The sequence below is a fragment of the Tursiops truncatus genome, chromosome 2, assembly GCF_011762595.2.
Source record: "Tursiops truncatus isolate mTurTru1 chromosome 2, mTurTru1.mat.Y, whole genome shotgun sequence".
Taxonomy (NCBI): domain Eukaryota; kingdom Metazoa; phylum Chordata; class Mammalia; order Artiodactyla; family Delphinidae; genus Tursiops; species Tursiops truncatus.
In genome coordinates this window covers 91,661,178-91,685,498 of record NC_047035.1, presented here as the reverse complement: position 1 = coordinate 91,685,498, position 24,321 = coordinate 91,661,178, and the positions used below count along the sequence as shown (strand labels likewise).

The window sequence follows — 24,321 nt, the reverse complement described above, 5'->3', positions numbered from 1 at the left end:
ACAACCAGCTTTGCCTCAGCTTCTCTGAAACTGAGATTCAAGATGATGATATCCAGGCTTTTTGCTCATTAATGTGCAACTCAATCATAGAATAATAGAAAATTGTGATAAACTTCTGGATAATTCATGCCACATGACTGCTGGTCTCTCAATTATCTGACTATGTCACAAAATGCTTTTCAGTCTAAATTTTCATATAATTCAGGAAGGCCTTCCTGTAGTCTATCCGTGAGAGAGAGCCACTCATTTACCATCACCACATGGCCAAACTTGCTGCCCATTTTGATAAACATATACAGGCACCCACCAATACCCCTACCCAATCCCAGAACCCACACTCAGCCTTTTCACAGTTTCACCCTCATGCCTCACACCTGCCCTACATTGGTCCACATATACAAACAAGTTTGCTAGACACACAACAAAGATGCAAGTCACAGATGGGTTTTCCTAGAATAGTAAACATGCCTCCTGGATTAGAGAGGCATTTGAGAAAAGGTAGTTTAGAGTGGGAAGAAAGTAAATTCCATGAACAAATTGAATTATCTGAATTAACATCCAGATAATTCTCTATGTCAATGTGAACAGAGATTAAAAACTTGAAGTGTCTTTTATCTAAGCTTCTCTATTATGACAGAGAAAGCTCAGGGCCAAAAGAATTGAAAGTGATTGTTTATATGATATCACATGGTTAAAAAAAAATTAAATGAGCCTGGGATTTTCTTCCTAAATCCATCTTTTGGAAAAAAAAAAATTTAAGTGATCCTCCTCATCTTGATAACTGGGAGAATCTCACTTTCAAGTATACAGTATCCAGGAAAATCTGTGAATCCTTAACAACGTATTATTTTAATAGCGTTCTGAAGCCCGAACTGAGAGAAAACTTCTGGCATCACTATCATCATCAACAACAGAAGACTTCAACCTTGAGGAAGAAGAATGCCAAGAGAAACCAGAAATAAACTGTATTTAAGAATGTATGTTTAATTCAAGTACAATCCATGAGGTCAGTATTGATGGTCTTTTACCATTTGTTTTTAAAAATCTTGAAATCAATACATCCAGTAAATTATCTTAAGAGATCTGGCCAAGCATAATTTTGGCTCTTATTGGTAGAAAACATATTTTAAGATGGAAAAATAATCATTATGAAGCATAGGGAGCTTTCAACCATTTCTTTCGAAATACATCTTGATAATAGCAACCATTCATCGTAATACAAAACAGAAAGAGGATTAATTTGCTGTGGCATAGAAGTCCTGCCAGTTCCTAAATGCTCTAAATAGTTCAGGCCTCAAGGAAAACCAAAGCTCCACCTCCAGGTTTGGTAGCAAACAAACTCTGCTTCTCAGGCACTAAGCTTCGATTGCTCCTCTGGTAATAAGCTTCGTGCACATTTGCTAGGAAGCTGGATAGCTTGTCAGCAGGTACTATCGATACTGTGCAGCCTCCCCATCCTGCTCCCGTAAGTCGTGATCCTTGAGCCCCAAATTTCCTAAAACAATGAGAAAAAAAATTAGAACCTGAAAATGAAAATGAGAGTGATTTTCTTGGTGCTATAGAACAGACAGCATCTCCAAGAACTAAGAAGAGATTATGTGGTGTGTTTTGTGGGGTTTTTTTTCAGTACTGTCAAACATTTTAGGACATTAAGAAATTTATACTATTGTTTGAAGGTGATTTGAAATTTAATTGTATCTAAAACTAGCCCCCAGTTTTGGCTCTTAAGTAGTAAAAGTCAGTAGTACTCCTGTTTCGTAAGGGCTGGCAATAACCTACTGTAGTATTGATTCCATAAAGCCACCACTTGAAGAGTTGTATAGCAAGCCTATAGATGATCAGGAAGAGGGAGTAAAAAGAAAACAGGCAATGGACATGATCAACATGATGAAACAGAAGGTTGCTCCATATGAGGGCAAATCAAAATTTAAAGTGCAAGTCTTACATATACAAGTGAGAGCTTCCTCTGGTGGCTATTTAAACTGCATTCAGTCCCCTAGAACAGATAGCCTAGATTTGTGCTGAATAAATTTATCAACAAAGAATGTGTTACTAAACTCTAAATTAGTTCGTCTGTCAATCTCTAAAGGGAAATTATGCAGACCTTTCCACAAAGAGGATAGTGGCTTCTGCAGGTCCATCCCCATTTTCCCTGCACCTTCAGGAGCTGGCTGGTCTGACAAATGGACTCGGAATTTATCATCAGACAAAACGTGTGATTGAGATGGAAACTACTATATAAGCCACCACACAGCAAGAGGTAATTTTAGTCACCATAAACCAGGCACAGTTTCAAACCTTGGACAAAAGTGAAAGGCCCTACACACAGTACAAGGATCACTCATCTTTAAAACATGCAATTTATCCTGACAATAAAAGTGAATGTATCAACAGGAAGACACTGGAACTCACCAAAAAATATACCCCACATCCAAAGACAAAGGAGAGGCCACAATGAGACGGTACGAGGGGCGCAATCACAGTAAAATCAAATCCCATAACTGCTGGGTGGGTGACTCACAAACCAGAGAACACTTATACCACAGAAGTCCACCCACTGGAGTGAAGGTTCTGAGCCCCACGTCAGGCTTCCCAACCTGGGGGTCTGGCAACGGGAGGAGGAATTCCTAGAGAATCAGACTTTGAAGGCTAGTGGGATTTGACTGCAGGACTTCAACAGGACTGGGGGAAACAGAGACTCCATTCTTTGAGGGCACACAAAAAGTAGTGTGTCCATCAGGACCCAGGGGAAGGAGCAGTGACCCCGTAGGAGACTGAATCAGACCTACCTGCTAGTGTTGGAGGGTCTCCTGCAGAGGTGGGGGGTGGCTGTGTCTCACCGTGAGGACAAGGACACTGGCAGCATAAGTTCTGGGAAGTACTCCTTGGTGTGAGCCCTCCCAGGGTCCACCATTAGCCCCACCAAAGAGCCCGGGTAGGCTCCAGTGTTGGGTCGCCTCAGGCCAAACAATGAACAGGGAGAAAACCCAGCCCCACCCATCAGCAGACAAGCAGATTAAAGTTTTACTGAGCTCTTCCCCAGAGCAACAGCCAGCTCTACCCACCACCAGTCCCTCCCATCAGGAAACTTGCACAAGCCTCTTAGATAGATAGCCACATCCACCAGAGGGCAGACAGCAGAAGCAAGAAGAACTATAATCCTGCAGCCTGTGGAACAAAAACCATATTCACATAAAAATAGACAAGATGAAAAGGCAGAGGGCTATGTACCAGATGAAGGAACAAGATGAAACCCCAGAAAAACAACTAAATGAAGTGGAGATAGGCAACCTTCCAGAAAAAGAATTCAGAATAATGATTGATAGTGAAGATGATCCAGGACCTCGGAAAAAGAATGGAGGCAAAGATCTAGAAGATGCAAGAAATGTTTAACAAAGACCTAGAAGAATTAAAGAACAACCAAACAGAGATGAACAATACAATAACTAAAATGAAAAGTACACTAGACGGAATTAATAGCAGAATAACTGAGGCAGAAGAATAGATAAGTGACCTGGAAGATGGAATGGTGAAATTCACTGCTGTGGAACAGAATAAAGGAAAAAAAATGAAAAGAAATGAAGACAGCCTAAGAGACCTCTGGGACAACATTAAATGCAACAACATTCGCATTATAGGGGTCCCAGAAGGAGAAGAGCGAGACGAACAGAGAAACTACTTGAAGAGATTATAGTCGAAAACTTCCCTAACATGGGAAAGGAAATAGCCACCCAAGTCCAGGTAGCACAGAGAGTCCCATACAGGATAAAGCCAAGGAGAAGCAGCCAAGACACATAGTAATCAAATTAGCAAAAATTAAAGACAAAGAAAAATTACTGAAAGTAGCAAGGGAAAAACAACAAATAACATACAAGGGAACACCCATAAGGTTAACAGCTGATTTATCAGCAGAAACTACAAGCCAGAAGGGAGTGACATGATATAATTAAAGTGATGAAAGGGAAGAACCTACAAAAAAGATTACTCTACCCAGCAAGGATCTCATTCATATTCGATGGAGAAATCAAAAGCTTTACAAACAAGCAAAAGCTAAGAAAATTCAGCACCACCATACCAGCTCTACAACAATTGATAAGGAACTTCTGTAAGTGGGAAACACAGGAAAAGGACCTACAAAAACAAACCCAAAACAATTAAGAAAATGGTAATAGGAACAGACATATCAATAATTACCTTAAACGTGAATGGATTAAATGCTCCAACCAAAAGACGCAGTCTTGCTGAATGGATACAAAAACATGATCCATATATATGCTGTCTACAAGAGACCCACTTCAGACCTAGGGACACATACAGACTGAAAGTGAGGGGATGGAAAAAGATAATCCATGCAAATGGAAATCAAAAGAAAGCTGAAGTAGCTATACTCATACCAGATAAAATAGACTTTAAAGAATGTTACACGAGACAAGAAAGGACACTACATAATGATCAAGGGATCAATCCAAGAAGAAGATATAACAATAATAAATATACATGCACCCAACATAGGAGCACCTCAACATATAAGGCAACTGCTAACAGCTATAAAAGAGGAAATCGACAGTAACACAGTAATAGTGGGGGATACTAACAAACACCTCACTTACACCAATGGACTGATCATCCAAACAGAAAATTAATAAGGAAACACAAGCTTTAGATGACACAATAGACCAGATAGATTTAATTGATATTTATAGGACATTCCATCCAGAAACAGCAGATTACACTTTCTTCTCAAGTGCGCACAGAACATTCTCCAGGATAGATCACATCTTAGGTCACAAATCAAGCCTCAGTAAATTTAAGAAAATTGAAGTTATATCAAGTATCTTTTCTGACCACAACACTATGAGATTAGAAATCAATTACTGGGGAAAAAAATGTGAAAAACACAAACACATAGAGGCTAAACAATACGTTACTAAATAACCAAGAGATCACTGGAGAAATCAAAGAGGAAATCAAAATATACCTAGAGACAAATGACAATGAAAACATGACAATCCAAAACCTATGGGATGCAGCAAAAGCAGTTCTAAGAAGGAAGTTTATAGCTATACAGTCCTACTTCAAGAAACAACAAACAGGGCTTCCCTGGTGGCACAGTGTTTGAGAGTCCGCCTGCCAATGCAGGGGACATGGGTTCGTGCCCAGGTCCGGGAAGATCCCACATACTGTGGAGCAGCTGGGCCCGTGAGCCATGGCCACTGAGCCTGTGCGTCCGGAGCCTGTGCTCCGCAACAGGAGAGGCCACAAGAGTGACAGGCCCACGTACCACAAAAAAAAAAAAAAAAAAAAAAAGAAGAAACATCTCAAACAATCTAACCTTACACCTAAGAGAACTAGAGAAAAAAGAACAAACAAAACCCAAAGTTACTAGAAGGAAAGAAATCATAAAGATCAGAGCAGAAATAAATGAAATAGAAACAAAGAAGACAATAGCAAAGTTCAATAAAACTAAAGGCTGGTTCTTTGAGAAGATAAACAAAATTGATAAACCATAGCCAGACTCATCAAGAAAAAGAGGAAGAGGACTCAAATCAATAAAAGTAGAAATGATAAAGGAGAAGTTACAACAGACACAGCAGAAATACAAAGAATCCTAAGAGACTACTGCAAGCAACTCTAGGCCAATAAAATGGACAACCTGAAAGAAATGGACAAATTCTTAGAAAGGTATAAACTTCCAAGACTGAACCAGGAAGAAATAGAAAATATGACCAGACAAATCACAAGTAATGAAATTGAAACTGTGATTAAAAATCTTCCAACAAACAAAAGTCCAGGACCAGATGGCTTCACAGGCGAATTCTATCAGACATTTAGAGAAGAGCTAACACCCATCCTTCTCAAACTGTTCCAAAAAATTGCAGAGGAAGGAACACTCCCAAACTCATTCTATGAGGCCACCATCACCCTGATACCAAAACCAGACAAAGATACTACAAAAATAGAAAATTACAGACCAATATCACTGATGAATATAGATGCAAAAATCCTCAACAAAATACTAGCAAACAGAATCCAACAACACATTAAAAGGATCATACACCATGATCAAGTGGGATTTATCCCAGGGATGCAAGGATTCTTCAATATACATAAATCAATCAATGTGATAAACCATATTAACAAATTGAAGAATAAAACCCATATGATGATCTCAATAGATGCAGAAAAAGCTTTTGACAAGATCCAACACCCATTTATGATAAAAACTCTCCAGAAAGTGGGCACAGAGGGAACCTACCTCAACATAATAAAGGCCATATACGACAGACCCACAGCAAACATCATTCTCAATGGTGAAAACTGAAAGCATTTCCTCTAAGATCAGGAACAAGACAAGGATGTCCACTCTCGCCACTATTATTCAACATAGTTTTGGAAGTCCTATCCACGGCAATCAGAGAAGAAAAAGAAATAAAAGCAATACAAATTGGAAAAGAAGAAGTAAAACTGTCACTGTTTGCAGATGACATGATATTATACATAGAGAATCCTAAAGATGTAACCAGAAAACTACTAGAGCTAATCAATGAATTTGGTAAATTTGCGGGATACAAAATTAATGCATTCCTATAGACTAATGATGAAATCTCTTGCATTCCTATAGACTAATGATGAAAAATCTGAAAGAGAAATGAAGGAAACACTCCCATTTACCACTGCAACAAAAAAGAATAAAATACCTAGGAATAAACCTACCTAGGGAAACAAAAGGCCTGTATGCAGAAAACTTAAGACACTGATGAAAGAAATTAAAGATGAAACAAACAGATGTAGAGATATACAGTGTTCTTGGATTGGATGAATCAATATTGTGAAAAAGACTATACTACCCAAAGCAATCTACAGATTCAATGCAATCCCTATCAAATTACAAATGGCATGTTTTACAGAACTAGAACAAAAAATCTTAAAATTTCTATGGAGACACAAAAGACCCCGAACAGCCAAAGTGGTCTTGAGGGAAAAATACGGAGCTGAAGGAATCAGGCTCCCAGTCTTCAGACTATACTATGAAGCTACAGTAATCAAGACCGTATGGTACTGGCCCAAAAACAGAAATATAGATCAATGGAACAAGATAGAAAGCCCAGAGATAAACCCACGCACCTATGGTCAACTAATCTATGACAAAGGAGGCAAGGATATACAACGGAGAAAAGACAGTCTCTTCAATAAGTGGTGCTGGGAGAACTGGACAGCTACATGTAAAAGGATGAAATTAGAATACTCCCTTAACACCATACACAAAAATAAACTCAAAATGGATTAGAGAACTAAATGTAAGACTGGACACTATAAAACTCCTAGAGGAAAACATAGAAAGAACACTCTGACATAAATCAGAGCAAGATCTTTTTTGATCCACCTCCTACAGTAATGGAAATAAAAACAAAAGTAAACAAATGGGACCTAATGAAAGTTAAAAGCTTTTGCGCAGCAAAGGAAACCATAAACAAGACAAAAAGACAACCCTCAGAATGGGAGAAAATATTTGCAAATGAATCAACGGACAAAGGATTAATCTCCAAAATATATAAACAGCTCATGCAGCTCAATATTAAAAAAACAAACAACCCAATCCAAAAATGGGCAGAAGACATAAATAGACATTTCTCCAAAAAAGACATACAGATGGCCAAGAAGCACATGAAAAGCTGCTCAACATCACTAATTATTAGAGAAATGCAAATCAAAAAACTACAATGAGGTTATCGCCTCACACCAGTTAGAATGGGCATCATCAGGAAATCTACAAACAACAAATGCTGGAGAGGGTGTGGAGAAAAGGGAACCCTGTTGCACTGCTGGTGGGAATGTAAATTGATACAGCTACTATGGAGAACAGTATGGAGGTTCCTTAAAAAATTAAAAATAGAATTACCATATGACCCAGCAATCCCACTACTGGGCATATACCCTGAGAAAACCATAATTCAAAAGACACATGTACCCCAATGTTCACTGCAGCACTATTTACAATAGCCAGGACATGGAAGCAACCTAAATGCCCATGGATAGATGAATGGATAAAGAAGATGTGGTACATATATACAATGGAATATTACTCAGCCATAAAGAAACGAAATTGGGTCATTTGTAGAGACGTGGATGGATCTAGAGACTGTCATACAGAGTGAAGTAAGTCAGAAAGAGAAAAACAAATATCGTATATTAACGCATATATGTGGAACCTAGAAAAATGGTACAGATGAACTGGTTTGCAGGGCAGAAGTTGAGACACAGATGCAGAGAACAAATGTATGGACACCAAGGTGGAAAGTGGCAGGGGGGTGGTAGGGGTGGTGTGCTGAATTGGGAGATTGGGATTGACATGTATACACTGATGTGTATAAAATTGATGACTAATAAGAACCTGCAGTATAAAAAAATTAAAAAATTCAAAAAAAAGTTAACATGTACTTCCAATTCTTCCTAATAAAATTTACTCCAAATTAATAGCAGATTTAAAACTCCATAATTAATTTAGCACAATTTTGTCCCTTTTTTCCATCTAAATGAGGTACTTTATTTCCTGGAAAATATCAATAGAATATTACTGCTACTCTGCGACATCAGAATTACTGCACATCAGTAATTCATTTTCCCCCCAATGATTTTCTCTATTGATTTTTTCATCATCTGTTTTATTCAATAAAATATGTTTTTCATATGAAAGTAGATGTTTAAGGAAGAAAACAAAAATGCTTGCAAACAAATAAAGATTACTCATCTCTTCCTGCCCTTCAAACATTCAGCTTATGGCCCAGTAGCTGAACTGAGCCCAAACTCCTATGGTCCAGGCTGAAAAGTTTCTCTGACCCTGGGATTCTAGGATTATCATGAGTTCCTAGGCTGGCAAGGGGCTAGTTTGTAATTTAGTACAATTTTAAAAAACAAAAAAAACAAAAAACTGTCATGCAGCCATGTCAAACTATCTCTTCTTGTGGAAAATGCTGAGAAAAACGGAGGTGTCACTGAAGTATCTCTGAAAGACACTAAAATCTGGGCATCAAAGCTAACATGGCATGGTTTAGAGAAGAACAGTATGCCCTCTTACTTGATTTTCTAAGACCCAAACTATGCCATTTTTCTGGACTCAAGTCAACCAGGTCTCTTATGGTCTTCAATGAACTTCTAGGCATATTTTCTTACACTTTCTCATTTGTACTGTTTTTGAAAACTGTGGTTTCAAAATTGAACCTAAAGCAAACTCAAAGTGTTTCTACCTGGCTGCAAAACCCATAGGAATTGTGCCAGGAGGCCTAGTTTCCTGACTGTCCTGCCAGTTTCCCGAGGGCAGACACTAGAAATCCTTCTAGGTAAATATATTATTCACTTTTAAGTCTCCAGAGCTGTTATGTCACCACCCTGCCTGCTACAAATGAAAATGAACTGGATTGCATCAACCACATGGTCTGAAATCATCAGGGCTCAAATTTCCCCAATAGAGAACAATAAGTGCTATTATAAATAGTCCTCTGCCCCTGAGTAAGTGGCACTTGTGATCACAAATCGGGGGCTCCCCCAGCAGCTGGTCAGCAGCCTGCCCAGCTATACACATTCACAAAGGCAGAAAGATCCTGGCTGCAGTGTGCCCCACTGGTGCTTAACATGCCCTTTGGTACGTGCCACAGAAATTGCGAGAGAGAGCCAGAAGTTAGGAAACCAATAAGCTATAAATTAAGAAAGAAAAATAGGTGAGCTAAGAGTGTTCAGTGAACTTTTCACATTTGCATTTTTTTCCTAGGAGAACAGTAAGGCATTAAAAATACAGCTCCTGAGCTATTGCACATCAGAGAGGCAACACAAAAGTTATGAAAACCAAACCCCTAAAATCCCAAATATCAATTTGATGATTGTGGTCACTTGATTGGGAATAACCTGGAAGGGTTGGTCAAAACATCAAAAGCAGCCTCAGCCTTATAAAGCATGATCTACAAAACAAAGGCTAGAGCAGACAAGAGATGGAGATTATAAGGAATGTTCCCTTTGATCCTTTTTATCACTGAAAAGTGTATTCCTATAACTAACTTTCCAGGCACCTAAGTATAGCCTGAGTAAAACTTCCTGCTTTTAAATGAACTGAGTTGACCATAAAGCACTTACTAAGGTAAGGCACAGATCAAAGGTGGTGTTGAGCGGGGAGAGGGGAGAGATCCAGTAAGACCCAACTCTGCCACAAATCGCGAAGAGGGAAAGCAAGGAATTGTGCCTTGTATTTTAATTCAATTTTATTTATTTCAAGATAAATATTGATATATTATACAAATGGATATCAAATTATTTCAGAAAATCTTGAATTTAGGGACAGGTTATTATCTATCTCTCTAATTTCAGGCCAGCATAATTCCAGGCATTTTGTATATTCTAATAAGTGGCTGCTGGATCATTATATTTGTTTTAAAATATGAAAATGTATACTTACTGTTTATTTTTAATTAAATTAATGCTAAAAACTTCAATTATGTGAAACAAAGTAAAATAATAAAGGAAAATGATGATGCTTGCCCAGTTATAAAATAACTCTTAAATGCACAAAATGTAAATTGTAAGAAATGGCTAAATTTTAAAGAAAAATATATTGAGTAATATAAAACACTTTTGAAAGCATATATATATATATATGCAGTCAGTAATGTACTCTTTTTCTGGAAAGACTTCTAGCTTCTGCTCTAAGCCTAGAATTTTCCAATTAGAGTCTCAGGAAAACACAGCTTCCAGAACAATTTCTATGATTTTTACAGCCAGATTAGAAACACTTTCAGATTACTTTAGATTCAAGAAACCACAGGCTTCAAATACTGTTCGAATGAGAAAGTATAAGAAAATATAACTGCATGTCTATTTTAGAAATTTAAGCCACATATGTCATTGAAGACCAGTTGGTTTGGTTCCAGCAAATGGCATACATACTGGGGGGGGAGGGGCAGCGGGACAATAAATAGAAGACAGAAGCCCAAAGACCAGCGGGCCCCTAAGGCAGCTGAAATGGCTCTCTCCCTTTTTCTTGACAGAGTGTCAGATTAGCCCATAAGAGCATGAGGAGAAGAGCACACACATGTGGATTTGCACTTCATTCTTCCCCATTCCGACCTGCTCAGGAGAATGACTGCAAGAGGCCGAGCAGCATGGCCAGCCATGGAATAAAACTGTGGGAAGACTTCTGAGGAAGACAGCAAATTAACTTTGGTAACCTTTGTTGGTCTATTAAAATTTGTCATTTATCTTTCTTAATAGCTTGGGCAATAATGCAGCAATGAGTCCTCTCTAATTCCATCAAGTGTCAAAACGAAGATAAAGGCCATTAACTATTTTTTCTTAAGTATAACCAGGGAAACCGTTAAAGAATGAGCTGTTTCACATATAATTGACTTGGTTTCAAAATTGTTTTGTGTTCCTCAGTAAATCCTACTTTAAAATTTAGCCATTTCTTAAAGTTTACATTTAGTTCATTTAAAAGAAGTATTTTATAACTGGGCAAGCTTCATCTATTTCCTTCATTATTAAACTTTATTTCACATAATTGAGATTTTCTAACATTAATTAAAAAATAAAAAAAGCAGTCTAACTGTGTAAGTATAGTTTCCTTCTCCCTCCCTGGCCCTTTCTTTGGATTCTAAACTGATTTTCTCTTGAAGAGCAACGAAAGGCTCAGCTGAAAAAATGCAAGCCTTGGTGATCTCTTCTACGCTTTTTCCCCCCTTCTCTCTACTTGGGTCATAAAGTAGCTTCCTATACGTTGTCCTATAGACAGACAAGCTACCTAGAGACGCCTTTTGAATATGGTCTAGCTCAGATCACATTAACATTTGTAGATAGAGCCCTGAGTATTGTAGGCATCGAATCCTTCATTCACTCAATCAATTAGTTGTTTTCTCAAGCAAATAGTTTCCAAGCAGGCCTTCAGAAAAACTAAAGGAATTTGAAGTGCCACAAGTGGGCCAGGGAGCGTGATCTAAAGAGGGTCTTTGGGGACTTCCCTGATGGCGCAGTGGTTAACAATCCACCTGCCAATGCAGGGGACACGGGTTCAAGCCCTCGTCTGGGAAGATCCCACATGCCGCAGAGCAACTAAGCCCGTGCACCACAACTACTGAGCCTGTGCTCTAGAGCCCATGAGCCACAACTACTGAGCCCACGAGCCACAACTACTGAGCCCGTGTGACACAACTACTGAAGCCCACATGCCTAGAGCCCGTGCTCCGCAACAAAGAGTAGCCCCTGCTCGCTGCAACTAGAGAAAGCCCACATTCAGCAACGAAGACCCAATGCAGCCTAAATAAATAAATTTATAAAAAAATAAAGAGCGTCTTTGGTGGTGCTCCTCCTTGAAGCCTCTTCAGCTTCCCTCCTCCCTCTTGTGGTCTACCCAAGGCAACCAAACTTCTCAGGCTGCCCAGTCTTAGTCACAACTTGCCCACTGGTGTTAACTTTTCTTTAAGGGGACAGGGAAGTGTGGAGGTGGTGGTGATTCTTATGCAAAACAACACTCTACCAGAGGTTGAGTTTATGGCGCAGTGGCCCACACCAGGCCTTGCCAGGGTCCTTCCCCTCCACCACGTGCCTGGCCCACTGAGATAGTCATAAAGCTTCAGAAGGAACTAGGGCTTAAAAGTGTTGCCATTTTTCATTTAAACCTCTCCCCGCATTTGCCATTTACTACTCTCCTACTGTCTTTCTCTCCCCGGTTTTTAACCATTCTGTTTTACCACTATCTTGCATTCTTCTGCATTCCTCCTTTTTCTCCCCATACATCCACACAAAAGAAAGTGCCAGACCTTTTGAAAATGGAGTTTAGACTCCAATTTCCCATGGGACACAAATAGCCTACTGAAAAGTATTTGCTGACTGAGGAAGGAATGGCATCAATGACTGTATCTACTTAATTCTCCTGGGCTGTCCTCCTCTGAGGTTGCTCTACCACTCAGGACCTTTTAGTAACTAGCAACCAACTGGAGTATTTGGAGAATATTACCTACTGGTCACAGTGACAGCAAAGAAAGAATTATATAAAGAAAATTAAGGACCAGACAAGTATTCTGGCCAATATTTCCAACATGCCAAAAGATAATCTTTCAACATGGGAAACTTGTTCCTTATATGGTTATGGAATAAGTAGAAATTAATTTTGATACTTAGCAATTCCAGACCAAAAAAACATAAAAAAGGGAATGAGCTCCTTATGCTAGACACAACTGAATTTTCCTCAGAAAAGCAATACAGCAAATGAAAATGGGCTAAACAGAGACACTTTAGCTTCCATTAAGAAAAGGCAAATAAACAAATAAATGAAAAAAAACAAAAGGTGTGCTCTTCCAAACCCTTTTAAGACACAGCCACTAAATCTTTCACTAGAACCACATTTTAAAAAAATATATAGACCTATAGACTTCTAGAACAGAAAAACACACTGGAGATCACAAAGCAAGGCAACAGTCCAAAGTCACAGAGCTCAGAATGAAAAGAGGCAGAGCTAGAACTCAACTTTCCTAACTTCCAGCCCAGTTTTCATCCTTCTCCACACACCACCTTCCCTGCTCAACGTGGCTTTGCTCCATGTTCAAATATTACACGCTGTGACAACCAAAGTCTCCAGCATTAAAGCTTTAAAGCTGGAAAAGGAAAATAGGTAAAAAAATGACCCACATTAAAATACAATCACATCTCAGTATGACCCAAGGAGAGAGAAACAGGTGAGGCAAAAAACACTGGATCGGGAGTTAGGCTTTCCCACTGACGCATTATGTTACCTTGTTCAAATCTCTTAACCTCTTAGTGGTCTCTTGATCTCTAAGGCCTCTTCCTGCTTTCATATCTTATGGTACTAGAAGATAATTCTGACCCAGAAATGTGAAGCCCGACCTTCGGAAACAAGGAAATTTTCTCAGGCCAAAAACCCGGGAGTCATCTTGGTTCCTCTCTTTCACCCATACAGAGTAAATTGTCTTTACTCTTCCTTCAAGGCATATCTGGCCTAGAATCATTTCACACTTCCACTGCCATCTTCTACTCAAAGTCAGAGTGCTTCCAATGGCTGTCAAGGCCCAGGGGTATGACTCCCCACTACCTCTCTTACTTCATCAACTACTACTCTCTCCTTCCTGAACTGCCCTCCAAGCACACTGGTCCTCCTGCTGTTCCTCACATGTGACAGCCATGTACCTGCGTCAAGACCTCTCTACTTGCTGTTCTCGTTACTTCACTTCCTTCAGGTCTTTGCTCAAATATCCTCTCCTCAGAGCGGCCTTCTTCAGCCACTCAGTATTATCAGCCACTCAATATAAAGTACTAGTACACACCCCTAGTACTCTCCGTCCCTCTATTATTTTTTTCATAACACTTATCACTACCACTCAATTTATTTTTAATTGTCATTTCCCTCTTTACCCATGAGAATGTAAGCTTCATAAAGACAAGAGCTGGTTGACCATCCCAGAACAAGCAAGTTCATTCGAGAATTCCAGGAGGCTGGCAAATGCCCCTCCGCTGCTTTTCAGGTGGGATTCAAACTACCCCACTATCTTCTTAGCAACGATGCTTCTTCCTAGTTTCTGCACAAATCATTCCACTTCCTCTTATTTCCAGAACTGAACAATATCTGTCCCTTCCATTCACTGGGCCCTTGCTATTTTCAGAAAAGAGCACTTAAAATGAAACAAGCTCTGGAAGGCTTTCTGGCAATCAGTGAGCAAACACTGACGTCAGCAGAGCGATTCTCATCAATGCTATGTTCAAGTCTCTCCACAAGCTGGGTCACATATGCCATTTGTGATCACTGGAGCTACTTGGTTTAAACTTTTCGGGCTGGGAATGTGGCAATGAGTGAGGCAAGCCACAGGTGCCAAGTGGTTAATTATATTTTCATTGCCAATTGCAGGCAGTTTTGTATGATTTTCTCACAGTGGAAATAACATCTAACCATTTGAGAGTTCTCCCAATTTCCCTTTCTGTTCTCCAAGGTCAGTGAGCGCCTTCTGGGTAAAGGAACCATTTTACTCTTTTATCCATTCTCTAGCAATTATAAGGAAGTTGTTCTCAGGCTTTGTGAAAGAGTTTCCCTCTTTACATTTCTGTCTCAACCGACCATTCATAAACTGGACTTTCTTCAGTCCTTTTCCCAAATTGCCTAACCTAAACCTGGAAGACAGGAAATGCTGACTCTCTGGGCAATTCCTTCAGCAACTTCTCCCCTGAAAATACATTTCTATCAGGCTTGAGGTCCTCTTTCCTTTTTCTCCCCTCTTTTGAATAAAAGTATTAAACTTAGGACACCAAACAGGAGATGCTGGTAGAGCTGCAGTGTAGTGGGAAACACTGCTTAAAATACCATGAGAAGAAAGTAACGACAGGGTCTGCGTCTGAGCAAATCTCCCTGAAACACTTAATCATCCAAAGACAGAAAAGTCTTTTTTATGATGTTGTGAAGAACTGACTCCAAACCTGGAGCTTCGTAAAGCCATGGAGTCAAGTCTCCAATCTTTCATCCTACAGATTTTTAGGAGGGAACAAGTCTAGCTCTATGTCACAGACCACCCCTCTTATAGGAAGTGGGAAAGGATCTTCCTTCACTTAGAAGATTACAAAAATGCTGCTTTTTTCCCATTAATTTAAACAATTTCCTTGGGCAGCATCCTGCAGCCCCTGCCACACTGCTCTTTCAGCCTCACCGACAGATGTCCACCAGCTGGTCCAGCTCAGGGCAGCTACACTCGTACATGTCCCGGCAGCTCACGTGGCTCTGGTTCATTAACTCCCCCAGCAGCTGGACCGTGTTGTCAGGTGCTTCTTCACATATCTTCTTAAACTGGAGCACTCTCGCGGCCTCGCTATACACGTGCTTTGCCCGCTGGTAGAGTTTGAAGGTGAGCACTTAGGAAGGAAGGGGATGGTGAACAAGGTTAGCGATAGTTACTGGCCAAAAAGAAAGAAAGAAAGTAAGGGAGGGAGGGAGGGAGGGAGGGAGGAAGGAAGGAAGGAAGGAAAATTTTTTTAAAAAGAAATAGTTACTGAACAATTCAGTGAAAAGAAAAATACAGTTATTGAGAACGTCCATTTCTGTCTTTATTATCAGTACCTTAGACTTTAAATAGGTCTTTCTTTCACTGAAAGAATTCTTTATAGTCTAAACTGGTCTCTTTTCAAGTCCATTTTACTTTAAGTTCACACATCTGAAAGTGGCAGAAGCAGAACACGTCAGGATGTCTGACCCCAGAGCCATGTTCTTTCCACTGTGATCCACCAGAAAGAACCACTAAAAATGCTTATGCTAGCAATTTTATTTATAAAAATGTTTCCTATAGCTAAGCACAGTTACTTATATATGTGTGTGTGTAAAGCACAATTATTTATATATGTGTATATAGCATAGCATTATCATAGCAGAAAATAATTCAAATGTCTAAAGACAGAAAATATTTTTTAAATTATGCTACCTCTATTACAAATATTGCTACTAAAACACAGATTCTAAGATAATTTAATACATGGAAAATTGTTCATTATTAAGTGAAAAAACAAGATATAAAACTATGTGTATACATTTTAATTTTTAAAAATTATAAGAAGGCACCAAAATGTTAACAGTCATCATCTCTCTGTGGTACATTGTGAGTGATTTTATTTTCTCCTTGACATATTTCTGTACTTTACAGATTATCTACAATGACTCTAACTTCAGTTACAGAAACATGTCCTACTGCAGCGGCTGTGTCTATAGTGCTTATGTATTCCCTTGAATAACAACTGAGACCTCCTTACCATTCATTTTCAACCGTGCTGAACAGTGGCTGAGCTGGTGCAGTGGGTCTGGGAAAAATTTGGAAAATAAATGGAAGCTAAGCAACCTGGCTTTCTGGAAAGAGCCTGGGCTGAGAATCTAAAGGTCTGTCATTTGTTCTCATCTGTGTGACAACTCGCTGTACCCAAGTTGCTACTTCTATAGAGCTCCAAAATGAGGCTGAAAATTATTTCTCAGGATCCTTCCTGCGCTAACATTTTATGATTCTATGAAGAACTTCCTCCAAGAATTCCCCTCATATTGTTGTATTTTGGAAAAAGGATCACTGTGACCATTGCCTTCTGTTTGCATCCCCAGTTGTACTCTCTGCTCTCCTCTACCCGCTGTCTGCCCCAGGAGGCTGACCTGGATGGATTACACCAGTGGGTTCCCTTGCCTCTAGATTGGAGAAAGGGAGAAGATCAGCAAGAGATGGGAGGGAATTACGTCCTTCCTGCTCACTGGGTGGTGATATGCGCGAGCAGACGCAAACACAGCTCATTAAATCAATAGCATGATTCCTGTTTAACTCAAACACATGAGACCTACAACAAATTTTTATACTTGACTTAAATCCCTCAAACCTCCCCCTTATAGGACTCGTACTAGCCACAGCCAGAAAATCAGCCTAATTTGGACTTCACCCCTGACTCCCCTCAGCAATAGAGGGCCCCACCCCCGTATCAGCCTTACTCCACTCAGGCACAATAGTTGTGCAGGAGTCTCCCTACTTATTCAACTTTACCCTTTAACAGAAAACAACAAACATATTCAAGCAATAGCGCTATGATTAGGAGCCCTTGCCACCCTATTCACAGCAATATGCGCTGTCACCCAAAATGACATTAAAAAAAATTGTCGCTTTCTCCACTTCAAGCCAATCGCATCAACCAACCCTGTCTAGCATTCTTACACGTATCTGCACACACGCTTTTTTTAAGGCCATACTATTCACATGCTCTGGGTCCATTATTCACAGCCTGAATGACGAACAAGATAATTCAAAAAATAGGGGGCCTATTCAAGCCCTTACCCTTCACCACAACAGCCCTTATTATCGGATGTCTGGCACTGACAGGAATGCCTTTCCTCACCGGCTTCTATTGTGAAGACCTGATCATTGAAGCCACTAACACATCTTATACCAATGCCTGAGCCCTATTAATAACTCTAATTGCCACCTCCCTCCCTGTCTATAGTACCCACATTATCTTCTCCACACTACTAGGACAAACTCGCTTCTCTCCCTTAACCTCCATCAGTGAAAACAACCCCTTCCTAATTAACTCCATCAAACACCTGCTAATTGGAAGTGTCTTTGCCGGATTCATTATCTCCAACAACATCCCCCCGACAACAGTCCCCCTAATAACTGTACCCCTACACCTAAAACTAACTGCCCTTGCAGTAACCATCCTGGGCTTTGTATTGGCACTTGAAATTAACCTTAACACACAAAACTTAAAATTTATTTACCCCTCAAATACCCTTAAATTCTCTAGTCTCTTAGGATATTTCCCCACCATCATGCATCGTCTGCCTCCTTACCTAAACCTATCAATAAGCCAAAAATCAGCATCTTCCCTCTTGGACTTAATCTGACTAGAAAACATTTACCAAAAACCACACCCTTCATTCAACTAAAGTTCTCCACGCTAATCTCAAGCCAAAAAGGCCTTATCAAACTATACTTCCTATCATTCCTTATTACTCTCACCCTTAGCATGCTTTTATTTAATTACCACGAGTGATCTTCATAATAACCACAACACCAATAAACAGCGACCAGCCAGTAACAATCACCAACCAGGTACCATAGCTACATAACGCCGCAATCCCCATAGCCTCCTCACTAAAAAAGCCAGAGTCACCAGAGTCACTCGTCTCCCAACCCACTGAACTTAAACACAACTTCCACCTCCTCATCCTTTAAAATATATAATACCATCAAAAACTCTATTATCAACCCTGAAAGAAATGCCCCCAAAACAATCTTATTAGAAACCCAAACCTCAGGATACTGCTCAGTGGCCATAGCCGTTGTATAGCCAAACACAACTAATATCCCCCCTAAATAAATCAAAGACACTATCAAACCTAAAAATGAACCACCAAAATTCAACACAATCCTACACCCAACACCACCACTCACAATCAACCCAAAACCCCCATAAATAGGTGAAGGTTTTGAAGAAATCCCCACAAAACTGATCACAAAAATAACACTTAAAATAAATACAATATATGTCATCATCATTCACACGTGGACTCCAACCATGACTAATGACATGAACAATCATCGTTGTCATTCAACTATAAGAACACCAATGACCAACATCTGAAAAACACACCCGCTAATAGAAATCATCAGCAGTGCATTTATTAACCTCTCAACCCCATCAAACATTTCATCATGATGAAATTTTGGCTCTCTACCAGGCATTTGCTTGATCCTGCAAATCCTAACGGGCTTATTCCTAGCAATACACTACACACCAGACACAGCAACTGCTTTCTCGTGGCAGCACACATCTGTCGAGACGTTAATTATGGATGAATCACTCAATGTATACATGCAAACAGAGCTTCCGTATTCTTTATCTGCCTTTACATTCACGTAGGGTGTGACCTATATTATGGATCCTGTGCCTTTCTAGAAACATGAAACATCGGGATTATTTTGCTACTTACAGTTATAGCCACTGCATTTATAGGCTACGTGCTACCATGAGGACAAATGTCATTCTGAGGGGTGACAGTCATTACAAACCTGCTCTCAGCAATCCCATATATTGGCACCACTCTTGTCGAATGAACCAGAAGGATTTTTCCCGATCCGTTCGACAAGAGTGGTCATAGGACCACTCTTAAGGTGGTACTAGGATTTTTTCCCCAGCTTCCTCCTTGCAGAGCTGCCTGGAGCTGGCTCTCTTCCCCCACTGAAGGACACTAAAACTTTCAAGGTAGACTTTTCTACATGACTCTCTCCTCCAGGGTCTGCCTACAGGTTCCTCTCCCCTAGACTATTACTACTTTTTCAGAAGTGCTTTTACGTTCCACTTATGAACCAATAAATTATATTAAAGTTTCAGGTTACATTTTTTTCCCCTCCACAGCACCGCCCTCCTAACTCTTGGAGATGGATAAAAAGGCAGCCAAGGTTAGAGGAGGGGAATAGCCATTCTTAGCATTTGTGTAAAAGTTTAGTAATTATAAGGGTGGGGCTAACTTTCCTACAAGTTAATAAAGAATTAAATTTTTCTTTCAAGGTTTCTCAACTGAGTCATATAAATATATTAAACTCACGGTTAACAACTTGCATCAATGAAATGATACAAGTTCATGTGAATCATCCTATTCTAGTTCAAACAGGACCTAAATTTATTCATCAATTCTAATCGTTTCTTCTTTCACAATGTGTCTTGTAATCACCCCTCCCTTCTAGTCCCACTGTCATTACCCAAATTTACACTATTATTCCCTTTCCTACTTGAACTATCCTGCAGTGATCTCCAAACTTATATTCCTGTCTTAATCTCTCATTCCTGCAACCTACCTTGAGGTTGGTGCCATCGGATTGAGCTCCTAACACACAGCTTGACTCATGTTACTACCCAGAACACTTCCTGCTTCCCCAGTGTTTACTACAATCCAAATTCCTGCACGCAACAAGCTCGGTCCCAATAGGATCTCTTCCCTTCAGCCAAAATGGCCTATGTGTAGTTACCCAAACACTCCCTGCTCCTGGGTATACTCATTAATCCATACAGAAATGGTTTCTTGCCCTTTCTCTCCCTGTCAAAATTTCACCTCTTTCTGAAGGTTCCATTTAAACTTTATGCTCCGTGAAACCATGAGACAGTGCCAATAATTTTATAATTTTATACATGTTAATATAATCCAGGTTATAGAATACACATTTTGAAAGGAAGTAAAATGACTTTGGTAACTGTAGTTTAAAATTGTTCTTTCTAAAAATTGAGGTTGAAACAAAATGTTTAAAATTCTAGCTTTAGGATTCCATATGTTTCAGTTTTACTTTTGAACTACGTCACCTCCCCTAATCATGGGCCAAGTTACAAAATCAGAGCATGGGGGTGGGGTGGGGGTGGGTATAAAAAGAGAGTATTGGTTCATTTCTACTGTAATGTCCCATTTATGAAAAAATCATCTAGTTTCCAGGTCCACTGGTATTTATGGCTGCAGCACAAAAGGGCACGATAAAGTGACATCCACTAAGATCACAAAATAGTGCTATTTAGCTGACAAACCACTGTGCTATGTCCCAGTTTGCAAAGACTTTTTTTAAACTCTGAATTATAAAATTTCTCAAATATACAGGGCAGTAGAGAAGGTACAATAGCAAATTCCACAAGCCCATCACCTAGACTGAACAGTTAATCACTTTTTGCCATATTTGCTTCAATTGATATTTTGCTGGTGTTTTAAAATAAATTATAGATGTCACATTTGCTCCCTACATATTTCAGTGTGCAACTCTATAAAATAAGGATATTTTCTTACATAACCTCCATATCATTACCACATCTAACAAAATTACCAATGATTCCTTAATATCATCTCATATTCAGTCCATATTTAAACTTTCCCAGTTTAAATTTCAGTCAATTTACAGCAGAATCCAAGCAAAGTCCACACATTATATTCAGTCTTATGTCTAATAAGTCTCTTTTCATCAAGAATTTACAGTGATTTTTGATACTCTGGATTGTCAATGTCATATATATAAAATACAAGTATATTTTAGGGCCACATCCTGTAATAAAATTCAATATAGTCCATAAGCAACAGTATGCTTTGGTTTTCCTCAGGATTACATAGTCCTTTAAGATTAAATATTTTCCTTTAGGATTAAATATTCTCAAATAGAAACTGTTCAGAGAGATGTGTTTTTTCATATTAAACCTTAGGACTGGTGTTTTGATTTGTGACAAGAAACATTCAGAACACACTGAGCAGATTACCAGAACCTCACAAACCTGGCACCTCCTTGTGTCTACTCTCTATTGCAGAGTGTTTCACAACAAGACTTCAGGAGAGAAACGTCTAATGAGGACTCTTCCTGGGCGTTCTGAAGATGTGTGAGAGATTGCCATTGCTCACACCCACTGAACGGTAGTTAACTCAGATGACAAAGGAAAGGGCAGAAAGGGCATCTGTTTTCAATTGTGATATAAAAATCTTGACAAAGGCTACAACAAATCTGGAGACCACCCTTTAGGAGGGAAACCAGTTCTGTGTTGTCTGGTCATCACAAATGCTCTCTGGATCCAGGGTTCTGGCTTGTTATATGCTGGCAACTCAACAGGTCTCTGTTGTGCAGATACCAAAAAGTCCAAGAAAATCTGAAACTTTGTCTATGGACAAAGCTTTCTTCCCTATCCAGTTAACTTTAAAATGGATGCTCCATCTCTCTATAAACTCTTATAATCCTTGACAGCAATTATTATATTAAAGGATAAAGGAATTGTTTCTTACTGCATGAATGCTCATTGCTGCATGACTACTTCCAAAGCAAATTCAGTTTAAGAATATAACACCAGGACTTCCCTGGTGGCGCAGTGGTTAAGAATGCGCCTGCCAATGCAGGGGACATGGGTTCGAGCCCTGGTACGGGAAGATCCCACATGCCGTGGAGCAACTAAGCCCGTGCGCCACAACTACTGAGCCTGCACTCTAGAGCCCACAAGCCACAACTACTAAGTCTGTGTGCCACAACTACTGAAGCCCGCACGCCTAGAGCCCATGCTCCACAACAAAGAGAAGCCACTGCAATGAGAAACCCGTTCACCGCAACAAGAGGAAGCCCGAGCACAGCAATGAAAACCCAACGCAACCAAAAATAAATAAATTAAAAACAAAAAAAGAATATAACACCAGGTGCCATTTTCCTAAAATACTGCTAGTGTCCTATCCCATCCATGGGAAATCTGAGGCTTCAAAGCAGGATATATCACATGGATTTTGAAACAATGACTTTCTCCTCCATGAATCTTAGGTAATTTCTGAATCTAATCCTAAAGTCATGACAGAGATTCTGAGATCTCAATGATCACAGCCATAAACACTTAAACTGCAACAGCTGTACAATAAATTCACTTGAATAATTATTTATTTGCTAGCTCCAAACTCTCCTTTCTCTCTGACTTCCTTGCTGAACCTCCAGTACACCACACAGGCTCCTGCCTGAGGCCCACTGCCACAGCTGTTTTGTTAGCCTGGAATGCTCTTCCCCCTGATCTTGACCTAGCTGGCCCCTCCTTGTCATTCAAGTCTCAGCTGTCACAGCTTCAAGAAGACTTGCCCTCAACTCCAGTCTAGAGTAACTCCCTCACATACACGTTCTTTCCATCCTGTTTTATTCTCCCAAAACTATTTTATTTATTCTCCCAAACGCCATCCAGTTTTCTTGTGTGTTCATTTGTTCAATGGTCTGTGGTTATCTCTCACCACTAGAAGTTCAGCTTCAGGGGAGCAAGGGCCTTGTCTAATCTCTTCACTTTTGTATCTTTAGCAGCTAAAATAGGGTCTGGCACCACAGGAGGGTCTCAATAAATGTTTATTGAAAGAATGGTTCAGTTCCTAGTCTTTGTACAAAACTGCACCAAAACACGGAAAAATCAACAATAGGGAATATGAGGAAGACCTACTAATTTGGCAGTTACTGCTTACTAGCATCTTCACCAAAAAGTGGGGGAAATTTCCTAAAAGAAGGTTTGGAGATAACTGGTAAACTCCAGTGTCCAAAGTATACCTAATGCCCAATGTCACAGATGACTGAGAATCGTTTATCCTGTATTTTGTTTCACAGATGTGGGAGAAAAGAGAGTTCTAAAACAACCAAAATGTGTTTCAAATAAAAGGGAAGGAATAGAAAATAGATTATCATAACCAGTTAAAATAGAAGTTCTTTTTTTTTCTTTTAGACAATTGTTGTAGCAAAATTGTGCCTACTTACTTCTACCATAAAAAGATGGCTATGTAGCTTATGATCAGAGGCCATCTCTAATCAAGGAATCTAAACCAGGGCACAAATAATTGGTTATCTTGTTATATCTTTGGTGGGAAAGGATGAGAAAAAGCCTGTGACAGAAGAAACACACTGGGCACCGTTTTCCTCATAAAAGCTCTGAGAGCACCAGGTCAGCAGTAGATGGGGGACATGCTCGTTCAATCTCTGAAAGAGTCCCACTGATTTAATTTTTTCACTGATTTAATTTTACATTCTGCACTCAAGAGCTGGTAGCCTCCCCTTTATTACCTCATCTTCTACTAAGAGTGATGCCAGAAGCACTGAGTAAGATGACCATCCAACGACAGTCAACCAAATAGCTCTTAGTGAGGCCTGGCCTTGTGCCCCACTCTATGCTCCAAATGACAGGAAAGACCTGTGAAACAGAAGCCCTTGCTATGAGGAACTTACAGCTCAGTTAAACAAATAAGACAGCCTATGAGACTACTGCAGAGTGACCAACCACAGCAGATATCCAGGGGCTGTAAATGCT

The 24,321-nt window shown here is 39.7% G+C and overlaps 2 protein-coding genes across 25 annotated transcripts in view; one reads left to right on the top strand and one right to left on the bottom strand.

Moving 5' to 3' along the window:
* The window catches only part of FAM227B (family with sequence similarity 227 member B), a 254,377-nt gene extending 238,685 nt beyond the window's left edge, over positions 1 to 15,692 (top strand). Inside the window, exons 16-17 of one of the 3 annotated variants that reach the window (XM_073800959.1) lie at positions 857 to 1,006; positions 11,034 to 15,692. In XM_073800959.1, the coding sequence (XP_073657060.1) occupies positions 857 to 973 (117 nt within the window). In that variant the 3' untranslated portion in view covers positions 974 to 1,006; positions 11,034 to 15,692. Of the gene's footprint in view, positions 1 to 856; positions 5,607 to 11,033 lie in introns of those variants that run through there. The other 2 variants (XR_012330098.1, XM_073800961.1) reach the window with 2 other exon arrangements.
* The window catches only part of GALK2 (galactokinase 2), a 136,503-nt gene continuing 113,143 nt past the window's right edge, over positions 962 to 24,321 (bottom strand). For all 22 annotated transcript variants that reach the window (XM_033851658.2, XM_073800947.1, XM_073800958.1 and 19 more), the window contains 2 exons: positions 15,687 to 15,888; positions 962 to 1,495 (listed from right to left, as the gene is read on the bottom strand). In XM_033851658.2, the coding sequence (XP_033707549.1) occupies positions 1,288 to 1,495; positions 15,687 to 15,888 (410 nt within the window). In that variant the 3' untranslated portion in view covers positions 962 to 1,287. The remainder of the gene's footprint in view (positions 1,496 to 15,686; positions 15,889 to 24,321) is intronic.